This window comes from Hippoglossus stenolepis, chromosome 10 (genome assembly GCF_022539355.2).
Source record: "Hippoglossus stenolepis isolate QCI-W04-F060 chromosome 10, HSTE1.2, whole genome shotgun sequence".
Classification (NCBI taxonomy): Eukaryota; Metazoa; Chordata; class Actinopteri; order Pleuronectiformes; family Pleuronectidae; genus Hippoglossus; species Hippoglossus stenolepis.
The window spans coordinates 18,244,019-18,270,301 of NC_061492.1; the positions used below are offsets into that span (position 1 = coordinate 18,244,019).

At 41.6% G+C, this 26,283-nt stretch overlaps 2 protein-coding genes across 2 annotated transcripts in view; one reads left to right on the forward strand and one right to left on the reverse strand.

The window, feature by feature from the left end:
- trappc12 (trafficking protein particle complex subunit 12) overlaps positions 1–13,147 on the reverse strand; it is a 33,491-nt gene extending 20,344 nt beyond the window's left edge. Inside the window, exons 1-3 of the mRNA XM_047341820.1 lie at positions 12,994–13,147; positions 11,198–12,562; positions 8,232–8,348 (exon numbers count right to left, since the gene is read on the reverse strand). Coding sequence (XP_047197776.1) covers positions 8,232–8,348; positions 11,198–12,550 — 1,470 coding nt within the window. The 5' untranslated portion in view covers positions 12,551–12,562; positions 12,994–13,147. The remainder of the gene's footprint in view (positions 1–8,231; positions 8,349–11,197; positions 12,563–12,993) is intronic.
- Positions 13,148–13,167: 20 nt separating this feature from the next.
- The window catches only part of eipr1 (EARP complex and GARP complex interacting protein 1), a 55,348-nt gene continuing 42,232 nt past the window's right edge, over positions 13,168–26,283 (forward strand). The window contains exons 1-4 of the mRNA XM_035167157.1: positions 13,168–13,366; positions 13,602–13,685; positions 21,454–21,586; positions 25,919–26,075. Coding sequence (XP_035023048.1) covers positions 13,325–13,366; positions 13,602–13,685; positions 21,454–21,586; positions 25,919–26,075 — 416 coding nt within the window. The 5' untranslated portion in view covers positions 13,168–13,324. The remainder of the gene's footprint in view (positions 13,367–13,601; positions 13,686–21,453; positions 21,587–25,918; positions 26,076–26,283) is intronic.

The window sequence follows — 26,283 nt, forward strand, 5'->3', positions numbered from 1 at the left end:
GCACCTATCCTTTGGTGAGTTTGAAAAAAGAAAAACCTGCACAACAAAGCTTGATGAACAAACGAACGCCCACTTGTTCTCTCTCAAGACCCGAAGCCTCCAGGCGATTCAGACTTAAAAAGGCTTGCACACACCAGCTTTAGTTAATACAGGGATCTCCAGTGCTACTTCAATTAAGACCTGACATTTTGAATTACAAAGAGGATGTGGGAAAAATATTAGTAATATGCAAAAAGTGCGCACCAGTCGGTGAAGAACCTTACTTTGATGCCTCTGCAGTTCGTCTACAAACACCAGAGGACAGAATGTCGCCCTCAAGCTTTAGGACTATCTGCCTGCCTACTGTACTGATATGAACTTAGCAAAGCAGCCATTTCGTCTCCCACAGGCAATCGCTGGACTCTTCAAACAGTATCACTGAGAGACGTTGAGATACAAACCAGCATAATATATTATGTGAAAACACCATTGTAGCTCTTGGCTTATAAGAGAACTCCACATAACACTCCCTAAGATGGTTCAACTCAGCTTCCAAGTTCTAAGTGATGCTCCACTGGGTAATATCAACCACTGATTGACTAGTGGGCAACTGGATAGCTTTTGATGGTTTGGTTGTCAACAATAACAGCATGTCCCATTTCCCTTTCCTCTGAGATGGCAGCTTAAGACAGCATTCAAGATAAGTTCCGTTTCAGGCCTGAATCACAATCAATGAATCACAAAGTACAGCGCACACACAGTAAGTTTTCCCAGTACCACAAGAGCTCAAGTTGAGGCTGACAGATTTTGGAAAGACACTGATTGGCCAGCAACATTGTACTTAAAAAAGGCATTGCTGAGATCTGGAAATACAATGAAACGTGAACTGTGAGACAGTGAAGATGAGTTGTCTGAACACATCTGAATGTAGAAGTGTTAAAACTTCCCCATGAGGTGATATGGAAAGGATGGAAATGGAGACAAGGGCAATTCTTTTGTAAAAAAATGAAAAGTGAAAGTGAAAAAAGATTGAGAGGAAATTTCAGAACATGCATAACTTATCACCCCGTTTTGGCAGTGAAACAAAATGTTTAGATGCAGTACTCAATTCAGACATCAGAGAGGTGGGGGGGAAGGAGTTAAAATATTTTATGACCATTTGAGACGCACTTTGATTGAAGTCAAGAGGTTGTATTAAGACAAAAAATAAATAAAATCAGCCAAATGATCCAAGTTTTGCTCATAACCTGAACGAGGAGCAGAGTTTGTATAACTTAACCATTGGCCGTAGCTTTAACTTCCTCTAGAAGCAGCTCCCGTTTATCGCACTGCTAGTGAAAAACACTTGAGGCATGGGCCTCGATATTGATACCCAGCAGTGGATTTGTTAATATTTACCAGGGGGGGATTGGTCACTCTCTCTCATGAGGGGATAACCCGTCAAATCTGTCAAATGACAGATTTGACGGGTTATCAAGGGGAATGACATTTTTCGTCATTTTGGTTAAAAGGGGACAACATCCCCACTCGTCCACTTGCATCATCAACTGTCTAAGTGCCTATATCAGTGGGTTGGTACACTTTGGTCCATCATGAAATACAGCAGACATTCATGCTGTTCAAATTATGAAGTGCACTTACTTTTGTGATCCTGACTTTTCCTTTAGTGTGACCAGAAAGTTTACATTTATGGTTTTTAACAAAAATGCCAGTGCCATGACATGTGAATAAAAACTGTCCTATGTTAGCGTTGTTTACCAGACATGAACTGCAAGTGGCATATTGTTTGTCAGGTCCATAAGTGCCATATTGTTAATATGCGTATGCCCTTTAAGCAAAATGAAATGGAAAACCCTCAGGCACATTTTGATGCCAATGTTGCTCTCGATAACTAGAACTTGGCACAGTTGAGTAACATTTTTGAATGGTGCAAATACAAATGATAGTAAAAACCAAAATAAAAAACCTCCCAAGTTGTGACAAGCTAGAATTATTCTGATGGCTCAACCAAAAGACTTAACTCCATCTACACTGATAAAATCGGTCTGACTCTGATCTTATAGCTGCAGCCAATGTAAACAGAGCCAGGTGAGAACAAGCACCACTAAGGTTTAAACATGCCCTTCAGCACTACAAACGCTGATGGGGCATTACCCACAGCTCAGCCTGCAAGTGTAACTGGTGGAAGAAATGACAGCTATGTAAAAAGGTTATGATAATGACGAGTAAAGGTTACAGCAATGATATCAAAGTGCAATGCAGCAGCTGGGTTGTTGCAGTGATTATGGGGGTGTGTCTGTCTGACCCAGCCAAGGTGGGTCTCTCTCTCACACTCACATCTCTCTCTTGCTCTCTCTCTCTCAAACACACACACACACACCAAGACACACACATATATGTTGGCCCCAGGCCCAGACAGCATCATGCTGTGGGAGGAAAGACAGAGTCTCCGGTGGGAAGTACAGAGGGAGCAGAGAGAGAGAGTTGAAGACAGAGATGAAGGAGAAGGAGGGAAGGACGGGTAGGAGGAGACAGGGAGGATTCGGGGGGTGATTGCTAATGAGAGAGACAGATGAGGCCAACCCAGGGTGGTGCTGAGCCAGAGATTAGCCCACTGCTGACCACACCACATCGAGGGCAGGAGAGGAGACAGAGGTCATAGGGAAGACAAAGGCAGAGGGAGATGGGAGGCAGATATATCTAAATAAACTCGGTTCATAGAACAGCCAAACCTCAATAAACAACCTTTTCTAAAAGGAATGGTTTTGATTTTATTGTAAAGATATTAAGATCCTGCTTTGGTTCCACTTATTTTTATAGTTTATGATACCATTGTACTCACCAAAGTATGATCTAGGACAGAATAGCAGAACAACATCACAGTCCAATGGTGCAACACGCAGTCAGACAATCAGACAGTACTACTTTCATAATATAATATTTAAAATCACTGCAATTCAAAAGGTATAAAACAGAGAGAGCCAACTAGAAAACATTCAAAAGAAAGAAATCTATAATTCTTTCCTTTCACATGTGAAGAATGCAGCAGGAGATTGTCCGGGTCAATGCATTCAAATTAACAGGAAAATAGCCGTAATATTCAGGTGAGGGGTGGTGGAGAGCATGCAGAAGGCAGGACGTGACGTGTAAATTCTGCAGCGGAAAGCACAGTGTTTTTGTTTACAGCACATTAACCTCAGCCCTTATCACCTCGAATCGTGTCGTCTTCCCAAGTAGACGTCCTCGTCGGTATGCTCTGTGTGCATGGCACCTCTTTCTAAGAACTTTTAAGAAATCTGGATCGTTCCTTCAATGAGGATGAATAATGACTCAATTAGAGACAGTTACTGAATAATTTAACGGAGTCTAACAGCTGTAAATCAGTCCTCTGAGTCCAACTAAACTGGTTGATAAAAATGTGGCCTTATTGTGTTTACCTAACTGACAAAGCCTTGTGGGAAACCTGATGAAAATCAAGATAAAATGTCTGTATGAAAACATTTAATTGAATTGCATCAAACGGTTTATTCCAATGTGTCTCTGCAAAGTACTTAAGGAAGGGCGGCAAAGTAACACGCTGCAAACCACAGTAACTGCCGTTATAAATTCCAATGAGTACAGTAGTTTTGCAAATGCAGTAATTTCCTCTCACTTCTGAATACGATAAACTCCTTTATTTGTTACTTCTGAAACCATCTATCCATCAATTGATAAACTGACCGAAATAATTTCTTATCAACAACAATTATGACATTGAGTAATCATTTATCAAGGAAACATTGTAAACATTCTCTTGATACAGTTTCTTAAATGTGCAGTGGACTTAAAATCATTCATAACGAAAATAACCTTCAATTGCTTTAAATATGATGATTCTTATTCAGAACCTGAGAATGACATGAAAGCAGAGAGCGCAGCGTGGTGGTCCCACTATTTTTCCAAAGATGTATTGAGAATATTTCTAAAGATCCTTCTCAGCAGTGTGTTACAGTGCTACATTATGTAGCACTCTCACTCTACACGAAGATTCATCAGAGAGAAGCACTGAGTGTGTCTGTGTGTGTAATGGCAGCTCTCCTACAGAGTCCTAGTGGTGTCCACATTTACCAGATGAGGGGAGACACATACAAAGAGATAAAAGAGAGAGAGGGGGAAGAAATGCAGCCTCTTCAAGTTGTATTGATTATACATTGTCATTCATTGCATTAGTGTACATATATGCTTCTGTATATGTATAAAAATGGGGAGTATGCAGTGGCAGTGGGTGCAGTCACACTCTGGCTCTGCAGCATGACTCATTCTGCCAGCTCATAGCAGAGCTCCGCAACACACACACACACACACAACAAACAGGATGTCACACAGCAGAATGAAGTTCTGAAGTGACTGCTGGTGTCATCCTTGAAAAAGGCCATACAACGGATAATCAGAGCTGACATCAAATGTGGAAAAACAAGAAACATGTTTTAAGAGTGTAAACACACATGTACATGATAACCCTGACATGTGAAAACAATCACACACAGGCATGACAGCTCACATACACACACTTGCGCTGAAGGCTCGACATTAAGGCTCGTCTTCTTATCCAAGACAATTTGTTTTTTTGTGGGACAAGTGGAAGAGAAATACTATGTCACTCATTCACCAGCGTATCCACTATAGGTAAATGATCAAAGTTGTATCGAATATAAGTCTTATAAATAACTGTACTGTGGTGCTACAGAGATATTTTACAATGGTAAGAAAACTGATCACCGGCTGCTGATCCTGTCGTTACTACATAATCTTTACTCAACACACTGATTCTTTGATTATATCAACAAACCAGGCAGGCAGCCGAATCCACCAGAGTGTGATACAAGTAACAAGAGAGTTTTACTATAGGGAACTGATTGTAGCACGGTACCTTTCATCCCCAGACATGATCTGACGAATTGAAATGCCTCTAAATTCAGCTTGTGTAAAGAGTTGAAAAGCATCTTAAAATGAGGTACCCCTATATAATATAATTTAGACCGCTACAGGCTGGTAACATTTGCATAAGATTACTGACTGACCCTGTGTTTACTTCCTTCACAGACAAAGAAGAAAAAGAAAACATCAACAGCATCAATCCGCACTCAGCTTTGGGAGGAGAAGAGCGATATGAGACAAGATCTGAGAGACAAGGAAAGAGAAAAGGTGAGAGGAAGCACAGGTAAACTACAAAAAACAAAACCTGACTGATAAAAACAAAAAATCCTAAATGTAGGCAGCAAATGCTTGTTTTTCATCTGTCAAGATATTTCTCATTACCAGGCAGTTTTTATGTAAGATCCTTTCAGGTCATTTAGAAGCCGTACCTGAAGTTATGTTGTTTATCGGAGAGCAAAGGCAATGTTTTTTCTCCTCTGTAAAAAAGTAACAATAAAATGGACCTGGGTATGAGGTATTCAAACCACACTGAACAACTAAACTGGAGGAGAAAAAGAGGGATGTTATAGGTTTTTTTACAAGTCATTCCAAACTCAATCCCTGGATAATTTACTAGATAAATCTCTAACTTGTAATCTATATCTAAACTAAATTGAATTGAACTGTTTTAAAGCAACACTTTGTAACTTTTACTCAGCAACAGCGCCCTCTGCCGCCATGTGTGGTGAGTAATTCTGTTGGGCTCTGTGTCCAAGTGATTAAGTGGTTTTCATGTTGAGCAAAAACAAATTGGGGCTCTGACTGCATAGTCCCACTCACTGAACTGAAACACAACCGAACGGTGGATATTACCCATGATCCCCGGCTTCCTGAAACAGAAGAGCTGCCGCTGGAACAAATACACTAAACATTGTTTAGAATTCTTCATCTTTTATCACGGAGATAAAAGATGTTTTTTAATGACTTCTACATCTGTAGATCAACAGTTCGGCAATATTCTTGAACTTGCTGGGCCTGATTCTGACAATTTAAACTGCAACTCTCACAGGAGATCGAATCTGCTCACCAACGTTACATATTGCAAGTCAGTGTACCATCAAAGTAATCTTCAAGCTGTTATTTTAAATTGAAAAATAGCAGTGTTGCTTTGATATTTCTGAAATGAGGCTTATTTTTTCATTTTTTGATTCATAAGTTGCCAATGTTCAAATTAAACTAGTTAAAATAATCAAGAAGCCAAAATCTAATCAATAGTAGCTCCTATCGCACGTGGAGGCCGGGCACAGCCCAAAGTGTGCCTGTGTGTGTGCTTCAGGGTCAGGTGAAGTCCTCCTCTCACACAACATTTGCTTTCCATTTCTTTTTTGCTTGTCATTCCATGACATCTCTCCTGTAGGCCCGTGTTACCTTTCTGGCTCACAGTCTTTCTCCTCTCTCTCTCCTCTTCCTCCAGGGAACCACCCACACCAATTGGCAGACAGTGTGTGATCCTCTTACACACACACACACACACACACACACACACACACACACACACACACACACACACACACACACACACACACACACACACACACACACACACACACACACACACACACACACACACACACACACACACACACACACACACACACACCATATAGTGCAGTTGAATGCAAGCTTAAAGTACCATCTTGTGTGTGTGTGAGTATGTATGTGTGTACACAGAGTCCAGAAGGCCCTTGAAATATGCACACCAATCCCATGCATAATACATGGGCACAGCAGGAGAAAAGAACTTGTGAGCCGAGTGGATCTCCACCTCTCCACTCCACCCCACCTCCTCCTCCTCTCCTCTACCCCTCACTCCATCACGCTGTCTGCTGCTGCTGCTGTGCATATGTTTTAAATAACAACCGTCTCTCAGGGTCATTTGTGGGTCAGAAATTATGATGGAGGGAAGGCACGAGGGTTGGAGAGATGGATGGAGCTTGGAGCTTGGTAGGAGAAGAAATATAAGTCGAGGAGAGGAACGATTCACCTCTTTCAGTCCGCTATAAAGCTGAACCACCCAGCAGTTTCAGTTAAGTCACCAACTGTTGGAAAGGTCAGACGAGCTGCAGACACCACAGGATGTTAAGCTGTAGTGACCTACATATGGTTCGGTCATTTACCTCCAGAAGATCATCAAAGCACCTGCTGAGTTATTAAGACTTAAAAATGGTCCAAATGTAACCACTCATTAAATTTACTGTGGGTTTAAAATCTGTCTCGACACCGACAGCTTTTGTTGTAATTGACTGAAGGTTGTACTTGATCTGAGTTTTTGGTAATGCTTCAAATATATATATATTTAAAAAAATAGTCATCATACTTTCATCATTACCTCTTTATATAAAATTGTTTATTTTTCATGGGCTCTGCTCAAGTACACTACAGTCCAGTGCACTTTCTGAGCCCAGGGAGATATACAATGTGATACATTAATGTTTGGTGGGAAATGTGAACCGTTGTTAAAGTCGTGGTGAGTAAACACTATTGCAGGTTTTCATCTCAATCTTTTTGAGGTAATTGCGCAAAATTGTCTCTGGTCAGAAATCTTCTATTAATATACAATTTGAGCTGAACAAGCTAAGAAGCTGTTGAGAAAACAATCTCCTCAAAAGGCCTGACTGAGTTGCTTGACCTGGATCTTCCAACCATATCGCATAGTCATTATTGAGAGATAGAGAAATTTCAATTGTCATGAAACTATGAACGTTGAGAATAACTACAAGGTTTAAAATGACAGGTCCAACTCCAGCACAAGTGAGCATGTAAACCATAGAAAAAGAACAAACTGCCAAACTAGCAGTTTGTTTCAACTGTGTGCAAACCTCACAATTCCAAAAATAACATATGAACTAGAATGGTTGAATGCAAACAGTCTCCTTATGAAAGCTCACTTCATTCAATAGATCTGGATTTTCTTTTTGGATGTGCAACAAATTTCACACACATAAATATCAGTCACAAAACATGTCTGATGTTTTTTCATCAAGATCCATTAATTATTCTTTGAAAAATTGCAGAAAATGTTGGAAAATGCCATATATTGCATTGATCCGGATCAGCACCAGTTTGTTCCTGACCCATACCACATCCTTCCGACAAACAAGCAGACAAGGGTGAAAACATAACCTCCTTGGAAAAGGAAATGAGTTGAATTAAGGAAAATACTATGATATTAAAAAGACACGGTCTTCTTTTTATCCCTTATTATATATCAGGTTTCATTTCACACTGAAGACTGATCCTCAGAACAGAACATCTCCGGGTGACACATGCACAAAAAAGTACAGTGAGTGACTTACGATGAGCTGTTTGAGGCCTGTGAACGACTGCTCCACGGAGTTGGAGTTGAGAACTTGACGCTTCATGGCCGCCTGTTCTCCCAGGAAACGAAGCATTAGGTCTTTCACAGCGTCACCCTGCATCAAAAACACACTCACGTTCAATATAATGCAAAATGACAGAGCAGAACACATGAAGAGCCTGGAGAGTGTTGCCATGCTGGCGTTTACATGTGTACTAACTGTGTGATATAGAAATATCCGATGATGACATGTTATTTGGAGTTACTCTGCGGAGTGGATTGTGGTCTGGTCGTCCCTGAGTTCTTTCCCTAAACTCCATGCCCTAATCTTGACAGCCTATCAAATAATATCATGCAGGTTTCTAGGAATTTAAAGGGTAACGCATCACACTTTAAACTCTCCTGCTCAATTCATTGCTGGCTGAGAGGCTTGATCACATCACCCCTGCTCTTGCCTCACTACGCCGAGATCTACACTCCCCGTTAGATTTCAAATTGATTTTAAATTTTTATTGCTCACTTTTAAAGACCTTAAACGGCCTAGGCCTTTAAGTGCCTCTCTGATTTACTGACCTGGTGTGTGCCCTCTCGACCACTGACATCCATGGATGGAGCTCTGCCTGTTACTCCCTGGTCTCACTTAGTGAAACTCTCTGCCTAAAATCTCCCAGACACAAGTCTCTTCTTTTAAATCTCTCCTTTTAAAAACCCCTTTAAAGAGAGCTTTTGCTTGACAGAGGATTTTATTTATATTCTTTTATTCGCATTGCCTTGTCTGGTTAATATTTCTGTTTTTGAAAGCACTATGTAACATTCCTAGGAAAAGCGCTCAATAAATAAAGTTTGTTTTTATTATTAACATTATATTATTATCACTATTATTGTAAAACAGTAACCACCCCTAAGAGGAAAGGAACAAAACAGACTGGAGAAAGTGCCATCTTTAATCCAGCTTTAGAGTGGATTTAATTTGTTTGTTGAAAACAGACGGTTAGTGGGCAAAAACAGCAAGATGACGGAAAATCACTTATTCTTATTCATTTATTCAAGCAGGCATTCAAACACATTCTGGGGGGATAATGAACACAATCAAAGCTGGGAGGTGGACACACACACACACCATAAGATTAAACCGAATAAATAAGTAAAATTGTTGCTTCATCAGGGCGGTTATTACGGATAAATGTTGCTCTCAAGCTCCGAGGATGTTTATGAGAAAATAACATGATAAGGAGGAGCGTGGAAGGAGCATTGAAGGAGCGTGGAAGGAGCGTGGAAGGCCATGTGCATGTGTATTTACAGGTAACTGTCTTCTCACTAATAAATAGTGCGGGAGCAGGTGAAAGGCTGATGGATAAAAATCACTCTGTGAGAACGCAAATGTCTGAGTCAGTTGCTCCAGATATTTATGCTCTTGTGTTTGACTGTTTGTGACCTACTGGCTGCCTAAATTTCCCTCGAGATCAACTAACTAACTAACTAACTAACTAACTAACTAACACAACTGCAAAAGCAACAACACCAATACAAGAGTCTGCGTTTTGTGTTTTAGTGTGAGACGTCTCGACCACCTGTGCTATCATGAAAGTTGCATTATGGGAAATGTAGCAAGCGGTTTGTTGGATCTTGACTCATTTTAGAGATTAAAAAGATTCTGATGTCTGCATATGAATGACCACTCTTCTTTTTTTTTTACCTGTCTCTTGCGAGTCTCCCACATGTATAACTTTTTAATACTTAATTGGTTATCAAGTCTTTTAAAACAAGTTAGCTGCAGCCTTTCAAAGTCTCCTGGGGTTTCATCAAATGTCTTGTTGATTGACAATTGAATTAATTGAATAACAAAGAAAACACAGTACTTATTGACTTTTCTTTTGTACAGAAATTTCCACTCCTGCACAAATGAAATTTTTGTGGTGGCGACAACAGATAGAACAGTCCTGAATTTTGACACATTTTTTGTGAGTAAATCAGCCTGTATGGGTTTCCACAAATTATAGATGAGAAAATGAAACAAATACATTTAAACTTTGGTAATTTTGTACTGTAAATGTCCTCATCTGTAATCTGAGGTTTACTGACTTTGATCGGAACTTGCTGTGTTTATGAATGTGCTTCAGGATGGCTGTACCCTCTACTTGCTGCATCACGTTTACACCGCATTATGATACGTTAATCCGGAGTGGCCTTCATGAGTACTACGACAGTGAGGGCCAGACATCTTTACGTAAGCGCTTACCTGATTTAAACATAAGTCATTTACTATTCAAGTTAGCATGCTTGAGATGGACAGAGAGCTTAAGCTGCATTGCATCTTTCATCACTCGATTTCTCTGTTATTTTTCATTTTTCTAGCCTTCACACTTATCGACAAGTCTCTGTGGGGCACATCTAAAAACCCAGAAATGAGGACAATAGAGATATTAATTGTTGGTTATGGAGATGCATGTCTTCTATCCTCTTGTACATTACATAGGTTTTTATGTAAATGTAAACGTGACGTGCCTGCTTCTCATTGGTCGAGGGGCGGGACTTTATGGACCACCTCGGTGCTGGGCTTGATGACGTGGCAGCTTCTGATTGGTTGGGGGTGTGGGACCTGTTACTTTGACAATGTCCCTCTATACTCTTTAGCTGTAAACAATAACAGTGGACTTTCCGCAGCAGAATGTATACGGTATGTCCTGCCTCCCGCATTTGAAAGTGTCGCATCCCGAAACTTAATGATAGTATTGATAATAATTTCTGTTTCAGATCTAATTTTGACAGTGATTGTAAATAAAATTAGCTTTTTCAATGAAGATAACAATTATGTATAATAATGAGATACATTCAATTAAATGTTATCACCAGCCGCCACTGCTCCAAAGTGTTAAATTAGTGGAGTGGCTCTGTAAAGGGACAACTTTCTCCCTTTCTTAACACATCAGTTGTAGTATTTTACTGCCTATGTGCTTGTCCTACCTGCAGGTTGTCAAACTTGAGTCCTGGCATGGTAAGTTTGCTTGTCTCCACGTAGGCTGGGCTGAACTGCTGGGTGGCCACAGAGATCAACACCTTCCTGGTCTCTTCAGATGGCAGCCAGCCATCATGGCGCCTATCCACCTCACTCAGGCTCAGCGCTGTCGCAAACGGGTCATCATTGCCTGAGAATACAGCTTGGAGCTGGTTGAAGGGCTGTGGTTGAGTGGCTGGGGCTGAGGCAGTTGGAGCAGTTGGAGCTGGGACTATTTGGGGTGTAGGAGGTTGGGACTTAGTGGTTGATTCTGTAGGGACAGGGCCAAACACTGTGATAAGGGTGGGAGTATCAGAGTCCAAGGGCCCTCCAGCAGAGGAGATGGATGAGGAGGTGGAAGAAAGCTGGCGCTCAGGTGTCGGGGCTATGGGTGCAGGGCTGGCGCCCGGAGGGATCTCTGCATTGGGATTGGAAACAGAGATGAAGTCGGAGGGAGCAGTAAATGAATCAAAGAAGTCCGAAGCTGGATTGGTCTGTCCATTGTCGGTGAAGAACTTACTGAGGCTGGGGCTGGGCTGGCATACAAGAGGGGCTGTTAACTTGCTGGGGGTCACAGCATCATCACCTCCCCCACCACTCCCCATGCTAAAGCTGGGGGACTTGATGAGGGTGGGCTGGAAGCCATCAGGCACCAGAGACTTGGGCTGGGTGCCGTGGCTGAATATGGTGCACACTGGAAGAGGCTCGTGTTTTGGGCTCATCCCTCTGGCTTCCAGTGGTGCTGGATCCTCACTTTGAAGGTCAATCTGTGGATCCTGTGTGTCAACCTGAGATGAAACAAAAGCCACAACATCCTCTTGTGAGTCTGTCTGCTCTTTTGTGTCCTCTTCTACTTCCTCCGCAGAAGCCCCTCCCTCCTGTTCCTCCACTGAAACTTGAAGAGTAGTTATATTCGGTCCAGTTTCACTTAGTTCCTCCTTGTCTCCTGAGATCTCTCCTGCATTCTCCCTTTCCTCCTCCTCCTCCTCCTCCTCCTCCTCCTCTCCATCCAGAAAAGAGTCGATGGGAGCCACATCATTCTCCTCACTGTTGATGGGCGAATCAGAAATCATGACGCTCTCCATCATCTGCTCGTTGAGCTTGTCCATCAGGCTCTCTGACGGCGTGGCAATGCTGACCTCCTGGGGAGTGGCAAACTCTCCACCACCCAGGTCGATGCTGTCCTCCTGGGGCAGGACGTTGTCTCTGGAGGGGGTCTGGATGGACGTTGGCTCCGGGCTGACTGGAGCGTCCGTTTTGACATCCTCCACGGTGATGTCCAAGGTGACTGGCCGCTGATTAGGAGCGTCCCCACTTTCCATCTTATACTGACACTGACAATATAAACACAGGTTATTTACCTTTTAATTTCAACAGTGACTATTCAATATTCTTGCACAACCCTGCCTTGGCCACTTCCTGTAATTGTATGCTAAATACTGACAAACCCTTATCGTCAGCACCGGGCTGCAGGCTCAGAAGCAGAGTCGGTTCACTTCGGTTACTTTCAAGCTTCCGGTTTCATCAACCACGAGCAGTTAATCCGCAAAGCAGAGGTTGTTGTCTGGTTGTTGTTAGCTATCCGGCTATTGCTACGTTAGCCGGTTGCTAAGCTAACCTAACCTAACCTAACTTAGCAGCTGTGTCATACACGCGTCAATGAGAGCTAGCCGCGCTTTAAAAGCAGCGGAACATGCTGCTATGCTAACCACAGCGCTACACAATGACAGATGCAGAATACAACACAACAACGGGGTTCTCTTACCGTACAGCTGACTGACAGCGAGAGAGGCTCCACGGGAAATCTACATGTACGGTGGCTCGCAGCTGACAAACTTCACGCCGCGGCGGTGTTTGGTATTCTTAACGCCCTCTACGCACTATTAAGCGCTGTATGCAACGTCGCATGAGTGCCGCTACGTACTTTACCCGCACGGTTGCGCTTCTCCTCTTTTCAAATCGCGGAAGTGCAGCTCCTGTGGTGTGTTGTGTTCTGTCCGCAGCACAATTTCTTGTGATATTTGTTTCATGTCCCCCCCGTGAGACGAGGCTTTTAAAAGAATAAGGAAGTGCTTCTTTTTCCTTACGGACACAACATGGAGGACGACGCTCCTGTCATCTACGGTCTCGAGTTTCAGGTACATGTTGATGCTACACTGACAGCTAACGTTAGCTCAGCTCTATTATATTATATTATATCCCTCAAATTAGACGTTCTTAGCTATTCTCCTCCGTGTCACCCTGTTGCACCCACACCGTTTACTTTGTTGTCTGCATATAGGAATGTTTTACTTAATGTTACCTCATCGCAGTAGTTATTAACAGGTTGTTTGTGTGGATGTACAGTCATGTACTTGTGTATTTACCTTTCAGGCACGAGCTCTGACTGCCCAGACAGCCGAGACTGACGCCATCCGTTTCCTCGTGGGCACCCAGTCTCTGAAGTTTGACAACCAGGTGAGGAAAACACTTGATGGCAGGTTTTATATTCCACGTAAAGCCCGATGGAAGAGACGTTTCCCAACAGGAGGCAGGGGACCCAGTGTTGTTACTCATTTATGTCATAGTGGTAGTTTGTGTGCCTGTGCAGCTGTTTGATATTTGTCTCTTGATAATAAGTGTTGTGCAACCATCCTGCTACCTGCTGCATTGCATTACGCTGCATCTGCTGGGTTCAAGTGCTGATTATTTTCATTATAGATTGTTTTCTTGATGAATCCATCAGTTGATTGGTCCATGAAATGTCAGAATATGGTAACCCTAACCCTATGGTTTTATCTGTATTTAAGGGATCCCTAAGAAGCCTCCTCAAATGTCTTGTTTTGTCCCTGTTCATTGTGGGTTAAGGGCAGATGATGTTGCTCCTTGTTAAGCCCTATCAGACAAATTGTGACCTGTGATTGTGGGCTATACAAATATAATTTGATTGATTGATTGTTAATAACTACTATAAGTTGAAGTTTTTCTTATGATCAGAGAGTGTATAAGTGTATACTTGTAAATAAGAGGTTAAGATTTCTGAAACATAAGTTTGACAAAAACAAGCTACATTTCATAGTTTTCCACATTTGACTTTCAGTTTTGCACTTTGCTCTAAGCCAATGTTTTCAACATCATAAACTCCCAAATTCAAAGCATTGGCCAAAATGGGGGTTATTATTATTATTATTATTATTTTTATATAAAAGCTGCATTTTGAAACAACTGCAGGTGATACATTCCTTTTTTTTATACAGTGGTATAAAATGAAATTAGAGCAATTTCCTTTCTGGGAAAGGATGTGACAGAGTCATGAATAGCTTCCTCCAGATCACAGGCACACAGACATGATTTGGTTTTTGAAATATCTGTTAAATGTTAAAAGCATGACCAAATAACCTCACTTCACACTCCGTTTAAAATTCAAATCGGAGTCAAAGATGAATCTCTCATTTTTTTGTAGAGAGCATGTCAACATGAAGCCAAGATTTTCCTCTTGTCCAATGTTAAGTTGAAAGAGCCAGCCAAAAAAAAAAATCGTAAAGAAGATCATCCCTAAGGAAGAGTGAAAAAGATTTGACCTACCACAAATAAACAAGCTTTTACTACCTACTAAACTATCTACTAATTCCATAAACCTCTGTCTGTCTGTATGTATGTGGAACGCATATCTTGCGAACCATTCATCTTATGTGAGCAGACGATAGTGTAATTTGGATAAGCAAAATGTTCAATATTGATAAAAATGGAATAAACAGGCGACCAGCGTACTGGGGTCAGTGGGGGCGGGGCAGTGCCCTTTACTCAGCGGACAAATTTGAATCTCGTTCAATGTCATTGGATAAACTGCAGCAGCAGTCAGCAACTGGCAGCCTGCTAATAAGATCCGTCCACTAGATCATTTTGATAACTTGATTGTTTTCATTTCAACAGACTGACACAGACATTTGTGAACTCGTGCACCATTTATAGTCACTTCCTCTTTAGTAATTTGTTCTACAAAATAAAAGCACAACCTTTGTCTTGTTGCTGTAATGCTTTATATCATGCTGAATTACAGAGCTTTTATTTTGAAAAGTTGGGAGCTTGGGTCGATTGTATCAATTGCTGTTTCATTTTATGAAAAACATTAACTTGAAAATGTCAAAATTTCCCAGAGCTCTGTGGGATATGGCACATGGGCAGATGAGTAGTTGGAACAAGGATATAGTATTTCAGTCACAATCACATGAAAATAACAACATACATTCAGAAGCTGAGAAGAGGAATATAATTAATAAAGACATTAAATATAATATTACAGTTTTAGTTTTGTCAGCTAAATGGTAAATCAAAAAATGTAAACAATGAAAATAGTTAATAGTTGCAGTACAAAATTAAGTAATTGTTGAGTCTACAAAATGTGCAGATGACTAAGGTGCAGAATGCCATGACAATTTCCCGAAGTACAAGCATCCACAGTTGACTTGTTTTGTCCAACCAACCAAAGATATATAATTAAACTGAAGAGAATTATGATGATAGATCAGTTCACTCATCGTTTCAGTCTTAATGTCGAGATTCTTGCTTAAAAAATTACTCAAATTATGAATTAATGATCAAAGTATTGTAATTGCAGTTTACTTTTCTGACTGTAGAGTAATTGATTAATCAACAAGTTAATTCAGCAACAAATGCTAATAAGTAATCAAAGTGGTTGTTGATTAATAATGTGTTGATTAATAAATTAACTATAGGTTTCAGCGTATACACATGCATCAATAACTGCACTGAAGCCATTGTCATACTAATTAATTGACAGATCTGTTGCACGTGCATCCGTGATGTATTTTACATGTGTGGCTTCTCAACAAAGGTCTGTAGTGAGGCTTCTGTGCTTTGTGTGTCTCTCTCTCTGTGTGTGTGTGTGTGAAAGAGAAAGAGTGAGAGTGTGTGCACGCATGCATACATGCATGCAGAGGTCATTACAGAGACAGATGACAGAAACAGTTGGCTCTAAATGGGGGGAGAAATAATTAGCTCTCTGAGAGCAAGAGGAAGAGAGGGATGAAAGTGTGTGTGTGTGTGTGTTCGTGTGTGTGGGAGAAAGAGAGAAAGAGAAAGATTTGTGCCTTGATAAAAAAAAAACCAGCCAATTTTCTGGCAGACTTCAGTGTGAAAACTGGGACTGAATACAGACGTAGTTCAATCCAAGGTTTGTGTAGACAGTCTAATACTGTGCTTGTTGCGACGGGCGACAATGCATCCCAGTTGGTCTGTGTAATTGTTATGCACTGTCACTATCTTAACATACTCCTCCTAACACTTTCCTCCACTCTGGTGTGAGCACAGAGCTGAAACACAAGAAAACCAAAGAGGTGAATTCTTCATAGTCCTGTTAAACTCATCCTGGTATTATTATTGGATTTAAATAGTAAGAAAAGTGATAATTGCTCATTAATTCAGTGGACTCGTTGCTTTTAGGCAACTACAGACTGCGATTTTGTGTCAGATGAAAGTTAATAATGCGAGAAATCGTCGGTTGTCGCTTCAAAGAAGGCAAATCCAGCTTTTTGTCTCCTCAAATTGATTCTGATACTGATTCCTGTTTTTAATTTGACTCTTTAACTTCTGGCCAATATCTACTAAAGGAAATTAAGTCAGGGTTAGGGTTCCTGCTACCCGTTACATTGTTTTTCTGCATTGTTCCTGTCAAATAAACCAATAAATAAAACGGCTGATATAGATCGTATAAAAAGACACTGCCTGCTACAGCTCTGCATTGAGCCTCAGTATGTTTCAGACAAAATGCTTGTTGGCTTGACTACTTTTTGTCTGTCAAGATGGTGGCCATGTCAGATAAAGTGATTATAGTCAAAAATTCATGGCCCAGAGACATGACAGACTTCATGTTGCTCCCCATCCAATCTCTGTTTCCTATCTTTAACGACCTGTGTGACTTCACCAGAAAGGAAGCACTTGCAACTGACTTCAGGGGACAAGACTGTAAACAAACATGGCGTATGAAGTGGTGTGTAAAATATGGGTGCTTTGTGCTTTGAAAAGCCCAAAATCTTTTCCTCTGTTTCACAGTTCCACCTTGTGACACTAACGGCATCATTCCCCTTTTGCTTCGCCAAGTTTACATTTGTCAGCCGTGCTCCGATTGGTCAACTTCACAGAGGTGCAAAACCTGTTGTGGAAGGTGAAAAAAAAAAAAAGAGATGCGGCATCCTAGATGTGGCGTTGGTTGTCATCCATGGCGCCCAATGCCCGTTAATAATTTCCGAACTCACCTGATGCCCTACGTCTTCTGGGTCAGGCTGTAATCGGGCTGATATTGTGTAGTCTGACCCCTGCATAAAGGACAGTGAGCAGTTGTCACTACGGCTGCAGCTGCCGCCTGGAAAGATGTTTATTTTAAATTGGCAGCAGGTCAATGCCTTTACTAGTAGTCTGTTAGCTGCTATCCACTGTTGACCTCTAATCTCACACACCTTAATTGAACAAATTGTAGTTTAAAATAGAGAAAATGGATCGCAGTATAAACACATGTTATAATAGCATAGTTAATGTAGTAGAGATAACAGGAGAATCTTGGCTTCATGTTGACCCATATCATGCTCTCCTCCAAAAACTTAAGAATCCTCTTTGACTCGGATTTGAATTTTAAAACCGAGTGTGATACAAGAGGTTATTTGTTAATGTTTTCTTGACTTTATCACATCCTTAACCTGTTATTTTTTAAATCTAGAATAGCTCTAAGTCTAGATATTTTTTTTTTTTTCAAATGTCATGAAAATACTTAAGTTAAAGATGTTTTGTCTAAAACCGAGTGCAGCACCATTAGTGTTCACGAGAAAAAAAACATGGAGTCCAAAACTGTACATAACCATTTGTACTATTCGGATTGGTTTAAAATATGTGTTAATCCAAGTAGTTAAAATACAAAAGGCAATGTCTTTATTGACCTCTGCTTTGTTTTCTAATATCAACGTCAAAGGGCATCCAAAGCTTTAAATCCTAAATGGGATCATTATTCATCCTCTGTTCTGTTCTTTCAGATCAGCCTCCATTAGACTCCTGGGTTCAGTCAGTGCGGTGCCTTTTATTCATGAAGCTCATTCTCTCTTCCACTCTGTGTAGCTTTGCTGGCAAACATTGGTAGGCTCAGTTCTTCCGAGTTTGAACTCGCCATATGAAAAATGTGTTTTCGATTGGCATTTCAGCCCTGATAGCTTCTGCTGTACCATAAGCCCGCTGGCCTCTCCACCTCCCATTAAGCATAATGCAGGTTGGAAATGCCTCTCTTAACTCGCCGAGCACCTCTCAAATCCCTCAGAGACCAATAGCTGGAATGACAGATCGGGGGGAGCGTCGGCATGGCATTTAAGGCTGCTAACGAGATAAAGCGCCTGAGCTTGGCACCTCTCACCCGCTCGCCTCTCCTTCGCCCTGCTCGCTGTCATCTGTGCGGCTCAAGAGCTTTAGCGGAGACGCGTCTGAAGTGGGGGCCACAAGCCAGCTCGTCTTTATCCTTTCTCTTACCCCCTTCTTCCCAGACTCCCCCTCCGCTCCTCTATACCTCAATTCCTCCCACTAGCGGCACATAATTAACAGCACTGGGCCGGATGCCCAAGTGGCTGAAGGCTATGAGTCACTCCCCGGGCAGGGAAGAATGGCGGATAAATCACCTGAGGGAGGAGGAGGGTTAGAACTTCTCTCTCCCCTCACACCTGAGTTCATTTGGGGGGACCCTATTACTAGGCCTTCCAATTACCCTGTCCCGCCGGCCTGAATTTATTTGTACCGCTCCCTCTCCACCATAAAATTATAACTTTGCGTAATAATTTTTTGCTCGATGCAGTCTAACCCAAGGTTAATAGCCGCCTAGCTGACTTTGAAAAGGCTGAAGGATGCGGCTGCTCCGATGCTCTTCTCTTCCTCCTCCTCCTGCTCCGTACGCCCCCTCCTTTCATCCTCTTGTTCTGCCTGTAAAAGTAGTACTGGCAAGGGGAGTGGAAATGCCTAGCAGGAGTTATTGTCCAGTGCGACCCCATTAACAGTCCCCCGAGGTGCAGTAAGTGTCTCTCTTATGGGAGAAACTGCCATATATTGTCTGATCAAACCTTGAGGCCCTCACTTTTTTACGGCAGCGGTGGGCCCTGAACTGCTTTCAGTGGAGGGCCCTCATAGAATAGATTTCCATCTAATGAAAAGAGATCATGGAGGAGTTTCCATTAACTTCTTATGGATAAAAGTTGAGCTTGTTTATTCAACTTGTGAGTGCTGCAGTGTGCACAGCTGTTGATTGTGTTATTAAAGTGCAGCCAAGGCCTCAGTATTACGCCAGGTCAAGGAGCTACACCGCTGAGAAAGGATTTATAGCTGAGTATTATGTAGTGGTGTAAGTGTTTACAGTTTTTATGGCCTTCATCTTCTGCATCCTCAATCCTGACGAGAACAATTCCATCTCAGAGTCATACTATTTGAACTTTCACATGTATTCTTCTGTGCCATGCAAGCATCAGTTTAACATCACTTATTCAGATTTAGCAGTCATTTCCGACTGGCTCGCCTTGGTTCACCTGTTATGGAATTTAACAGCAACAAAATACTTTCTACCCTGGTAAGAAGTACCCGCAGCTTAACAAAATTATATTTAAAGGATGCAAACCTCAGACGCGTAATTGCATCAGACATTCCCCTCATGTCAGCAGAATGAGAAATCGGCTGGGTTAAAGGAGGAATCCATTTAAAAATGCATCCTAAAGAAGCTGTCCAACATTTTGGGGAATGCGCTCAGTCACTTTCTCTCCAAGACGTTCACGTTATGCCTACTGCACACTAGGGGATTATCGGCCCGATTTCCAGTCCAATTCAGGACTTCCGAAGATCCCGGGGTCGTTTCATTTTTCAGGTTGATAATCCTGTAGTATGAGGGGTTTACAGACTTAATGTCATCAACTAAATCAGAGCCTCTCTGATTTTGAAGCGTTAATATCAAACATGTTTCAAAATTGGGGAGACAAGTATGAAAGGAACAGTGATTGGCCGAGTGAGCACCATAGCCAATAAGAGTGAGTTCACCGGGAAGCGTCACCAACTAGACTTTAAACATGGCTGCCTACAGTGTAGATAAGACTTTTTTTCCCGTATGAGGAGGACAGTAGAAAATGAGGGCAATCTTGTAATGTTGAAAAGTGGCAACGGTATGAGTGCATGACTGATCAGGCAAGTTTCTGAGTTCCTAAATCTGAATTCGCTCAGAAATCAAGTGTGTGCTCCTTTGTCCCGACTGAATTTTCTTTAGTGCATACGCATTCTCACAATTAAAATCATTTACATCTGTCATTATGTCTGTGTTCTCCCACATTTTATAATTTCCCATGTTTCAAATATATATTTATTATTATTTGTTTGGCCTTTTGTGGTGTTTGTCAGTGCATGTCTTTATCTTGTTTTGTTTTGTAATCTTTTAATTGCTGTAAACCAAATTGCCTTTGGGATTAATAGTCAGTTTTGCGGTAGTAATAGTAAAGATGTTTTGTATTTTATTGTATTGTGTAGCTATTTCCCTCTGCCTCCAGTGTTTATGCTGAAAGAGGTTGACCATCTGTCACCTTCTAACTTAATACACAGCTATTCACCACTGACACTGGTTTTCTATATTGTTCTCATTCATGTATTTAACTGATAAGTAAATCTTACAGTATGCAAACCAATAACAGACATGGGAAATTAGAGGACACACAGCTAAACAAAATCTGTGCTCACACAAATGTCTCTTTGGAAAAATAGCACAATTAAAAACCTTTCACAGAAAAACTCTTGGATAATGCTCCCATCCTCAGTCCCTTTGAGTTGGGCTAATTGTCTTAAAAAATGAATGAGCTTTTTATTGATTTTCTTTTTTGTACCTTTTGCTCCAACTCCTCCAACATGTCATATGCAGAACTCCCGTGAATGGAACGCGACTTCTCAAAGTGCCTTAATCGTCACTTTAAAGGCCAAATCGAGATGAAAAGTTTTCAGCTGTATCAAGTTGAGGGGGGGGAAAAAAGAACCAAAGCGACGTCTGCCTTGAAATTGCATTTACTGTCATATTCAAAGAGGAACCTTCTTCTTTTCCAGAGGAATCTGAGGAATGAGTGGAGCTTTGAACTGTGGTTGGTGTGCGGAGGGAGGAGCACACAGTGTTTTTAAGCTCTGGCTTCATCCTCAACACATCTCTTCCTCACTGTCTCTGCCTCTCTGTTATTTCCAGATCCACATCATTGACTTTGATGATGAGAATAACATCATTAATAAGAATGTCCTTCTGCACCAAGCTGGGGAGATATGGCACATTGGCGCCAGTCCTGCAGATAAGGCTGTGCTTACCACCTGCTATAACAAAAGTGAGTCCCACTGTTTCCTTATGTCTCTGGCTCTATTCTTTGCCTCTTTATTCAGCATGTTTCTCTTTCTCTCTTTCCTTCTGTTTCTCTTTGTCTCCTTTTTGCATTTGCTGTATCTTCTTTACTTTGTCTACATATGTCTTCCTCCTAATGAACTAATACTGACCTGGAGTTAAGTTGAAACTCAGAACATGTAATTGCATCTTTAACAGATGACCTGTCTCCACAGGTCTGATAGTAAAGCGGCCTTGTTAGGAGTCATGTTCAGACTGATAGAATCAATACTAATGTGTGGACATGATGACCCACGTGAGGGATGGTGGCAGCAGCTGCAAGTCACTGTCTGCCAGGGGAAAAAAATCCTTTAAGGTCACGTGTATGTCAACTGTAATATTATAAACATGTTTTTTTAGGATTTACACTATATCTGTACAGAATTTAAAGTCGAAAACTATATACAACAGACCAAGACAGGTAAACCAATTGTAATCAAAAAGGACGTCCCTTGGGATGTTGGACAGTGTGAACATGTCAACCTTCACATTCTCGTCCTCATACAGGCTGTGGTGAAGGAAGTATTCAAACATTTTACTCTAGTAAGAGTATAAATAAAATGTTGTCATGTAAAAGTAAAAGTATCGGATCTACTGTTCAAGTGAGTAAAAATAATGTGTTGAGTGTTGCCTATTGCCTAATGCAATGGTCGACTTCATCATTAACTGTGTCTCCTATATATTCTGCTATTTGCTGTAGTGGAGTAAAGTGAAATGTACCTGTAAATGTAGGCAAAGGTAACAGTAATGCAGTGAATGTACTTTCTTACATCCCAACACTGCATACAGGAGAATCAGAAATGTATTACTAACTAAATTCTTTCTGTAAACATGTTAGCCAACTATATTTGTTTTCATAATATATAAATGAATACACAGGTAGAAAATCAATGCATATATATATAAACACATGACGAAATGAGGTTGAATATCTTGTATATACAATTAAAAATAGATCCCCTTTGTGGCTGTTTGATGCTGGTGTCAGAATTTAACAGTTTGAACAATCTGATAACTTTATACACTATATTGCACTTTGTTTTTGGTCTTAACATATAGTGTAAATATTGTTGTCATAGCCACTGATGTTCTTTCACACTTTCACAGGCTGAGAAAGGCTGACTTTGACCCCTCATAGATGAAGTGAATAAAGTTTATAATCATGTAACAAAAGCACAGGGGAAAGTTCCTGTGGTCGAGAAGCGGCTTATATACAGTCTATGGTTAGTACCTACCGACTGCCGACTAGGGACAAATCACAAGCCAGTGGCAGGTTGTTGAGGGATGTGCTGGAACAAGTCTGATCCATGGTTGCTTCGCCTCGCAACATACAGGACTTAAAGGCTCTGCCTCTAACACCGTGGTGCCTGATATCACAGGACACCTTCAGTATTCTTGTGGAGTACATGTTCCAGTGGGTGGCATTTAAAGTGGCATCAAAGAACTAACAGCATATTAGGCACTGGTGGTTATAATGTTTTTGCTAATCACAACAACACTCCAGGGTTTTCCCTACCAGTATAACTCTTGGGTGTACTGCCAACATCTGAACAGAATTAACGGGGGAAAAAAAACATATTGGTCCTAATACCAGACAGCATTTATTTCCAAAGTAAAAAAGTAAGAGTTGTCTTGTGTAACATGATTTACATGTTCATTCATTAAATCAGATATGCTTTATGAATGGAGAGCATTTCAGTGTAACTATGGTCTTTTACAGAGTGTTGCATTATGGGTTGTTTGCAGCCTTATTATGTTGCAGTCTGAGAGTCTGAAAAATGTTGACTTGTCAGAGAAAATAATTATACAAGAGGGATGAGAGTGAGAGAGTAACCGCCTGCGCTACAGTAACTCAGTCCGCTGACAAGTGGCCACTGGAAAAGTGAGACGTCCAATAAGAAGAAAGATTTTGGAAAACAGCCAAACACTGTTACACTGTCAGGTGGTTATGGCAGGAGGAGTAAATGTAAGTTCAAATCAACTCTGTTTTAACATCGTTATTTTGTACGGCACACAGCTGTGATCACTCACAAAAACGATTACTTCAGGACATAGCGCTCATCCTCGGTGAGTATATTTGTTTCGCTCTGCCTCGCTCTTGCTAATGCCTGAGTGCACGGTGAAAAACAACAACTGGTGTTGTATTTTTATAAATACTGTAACGATAATGGTCCAAAATGATGTGAAAATCCAGGCTGCTGGTGGTGTAATGGTGCAGGGAATGTTTTCTTGGCACATTTTGGGTCCCTTAATACCAATCAATCATGATTTAAACGCCACGGCCTATCTGAGAATTGTTGCTGACCATGTTCATCCCTTTATGGCCACAATTTACCATCTTCTAATGGCTACCTCCAGCAAGATAATGCAGCGTATCATAAAGCAAAAGTCATCTCAAACCGGTATCATGAGCGTGACGATGACGTTGAGTGCACTTCAGTGGCCTCCCCAGTCACCAGATCTGAATCCAATAGAAAACCTTCGGGGTGTGGTTGAATGGGTGATTTGCACCTTTTATGTGCATCTGAAAAATATGCTGAAATTATGGGATGCAGCCTCGTCAACATCTCACTACAGGGTTATTTTTGGAAAGCTAGAAAAATGTGCCAATGCGCTCTTCTTTCAAGTATAACCCCTATGTATTGGGAGTAGTGCCTCTCCCTGGAAATTCAAAAAGACGAGGCAGAGACACGCCTTCCGACCCCCTCAACCCCATCTCTCCCCCTCACACATGGACATCGTAAACAAAAACAGATGCCACATACTAATTAGCTTGCTAAAGATAAGTCATCTAGGATGTCTAGGACTCCAGAAATGCTTTATGAAGACTTTCCTGACAGCCAAGACCACAGTCGTCCTAAGCTGTTTGGACCACCGGCACAGGTTGCCTGTGCTGAGACACCCAGAGCTAAACTGTGTGTGAGGACTACGGTTGTCCCGCACTGGTGTGTGTGTGTGTGTAAGAGACAGCTGAGGGGCAGGAGAGGATGGGGGACGATGTGGTGGTTTAGTTTCAGCATGGATTTGAAAATGAGCGCGGCTTTCCAGATTCACGTACATGAGCAGTCGCTGGTGGCGGGTGGCCTCCCACCTTTGATTGAGGGTGTTACCATTTGCAGCTATGTGTACATGTCATGATATAGAGACATCCCAAATGGTTGACTCAACGTAAGCAAGGTCCAAGGCGGTTTGAAACACAAGGTGGCGTTATGAGTTATGTTCAACCCATAAATGTAGATTTTGTTTTTAATTTGGTAATGAATGTGATATTAAAACCAATATTATGTATTTCATCAAACAACAGTCGTATAATTTGGTTTGCAGCTCAAAAACACATTTAAGTTAAAACTTGTTTGTAGAGTTAGAATTGCAGTTTTGAGGGTCCTCACAAGAATGTGTGACTGAGGTTGCAACACACAAGAGCAGGAAACCAGACCACACACACACACACACACACACACACACACACACGCACATGAGCGCGCACACACACACATCACCTCCATCACCCTCTTCCCTCGCTCTCTCTCCTTTCTCTTACTGTCTCTTACTCTCTGTCAGGTGATCGCTACATGCTTGAGTTCACAGTATGACAGCCACTCTCGACCAGGCAGGATCTCCCGACATCCCACTTCGCACTGCTGCTCACACACACACACACACACACCCACACACACACACACACACACACACACATGCTCAGATACAGTATATACAGTACAAACAATATACACACATACTCAAGTGCATTCCTTACAATGTTTCTATATGCCGCCTCCCACCCGCGCTCCTGTTTGCGGGTAAGATAGGGCTTTTGTTCAAGATGATTGCTTGCCCACATACTCCAAATGTGAGGTTGTCTAAAACCACTCAAGAGCCCGTGGACTCGCACCACATTGCTTTTTAATTTGACAAATAGGCCTAACGCCAGTGTTTCATAGCCCAACGCCTGCCCACACACTGTCAATAGCTACACCAGAAAGAAATTAGGCTCTTTTGCGTTCTCCCTCTCTGCTTTCTCTCTCTCTCTGTCTGTGATAGGTTGTGCCCTCCAGCCTTAAACTTTTATTCCAATTACTGTATCAGTTCTACATTTACTCCACTGCGTCCAATTAGCAGCTCTGGCTCTGGTGTGCATGTGCCAAAATAACTCATTTGTGATGTGGATTTAAAGGAGTCTATGCATGTCACTGCATTAGTGTCTGCCCCCCCAACATAAAAACACACACTATACTGTGCATGACCGTGTTGGTGTGTTTGTGTGATTTCTTCCCTCCAGCCAGCGACAGCAGGGTGGTCTCTTGTGCGGCAGTATGGCGGATGCCCACTGACTGGGAGACAGGTAGCCACGAGTCACCTGACGACACCGCCCACAACCCTCAAACCCTGGAGCTGCTTTGTCACCTAGACAACAGTGCCCATGGCAACGCAGCCTGGTAGGTGTTGCTGAGGAATGACTGTAAAAGTCTTCACACAAGTTGATGCAAGTGCAGTGATTGTTTTTGATCCAGAGCTGTGTGCAGTTGTGTTTGGCTCCTGTGTGTATCTGAATGAAAATATTTTTTTATGAAGATCTGAATAAAATACAAACAGAAGCCTGAGACCCTTAGATACCATTCTGGTGATAAGGTGTCTTAACCTCAT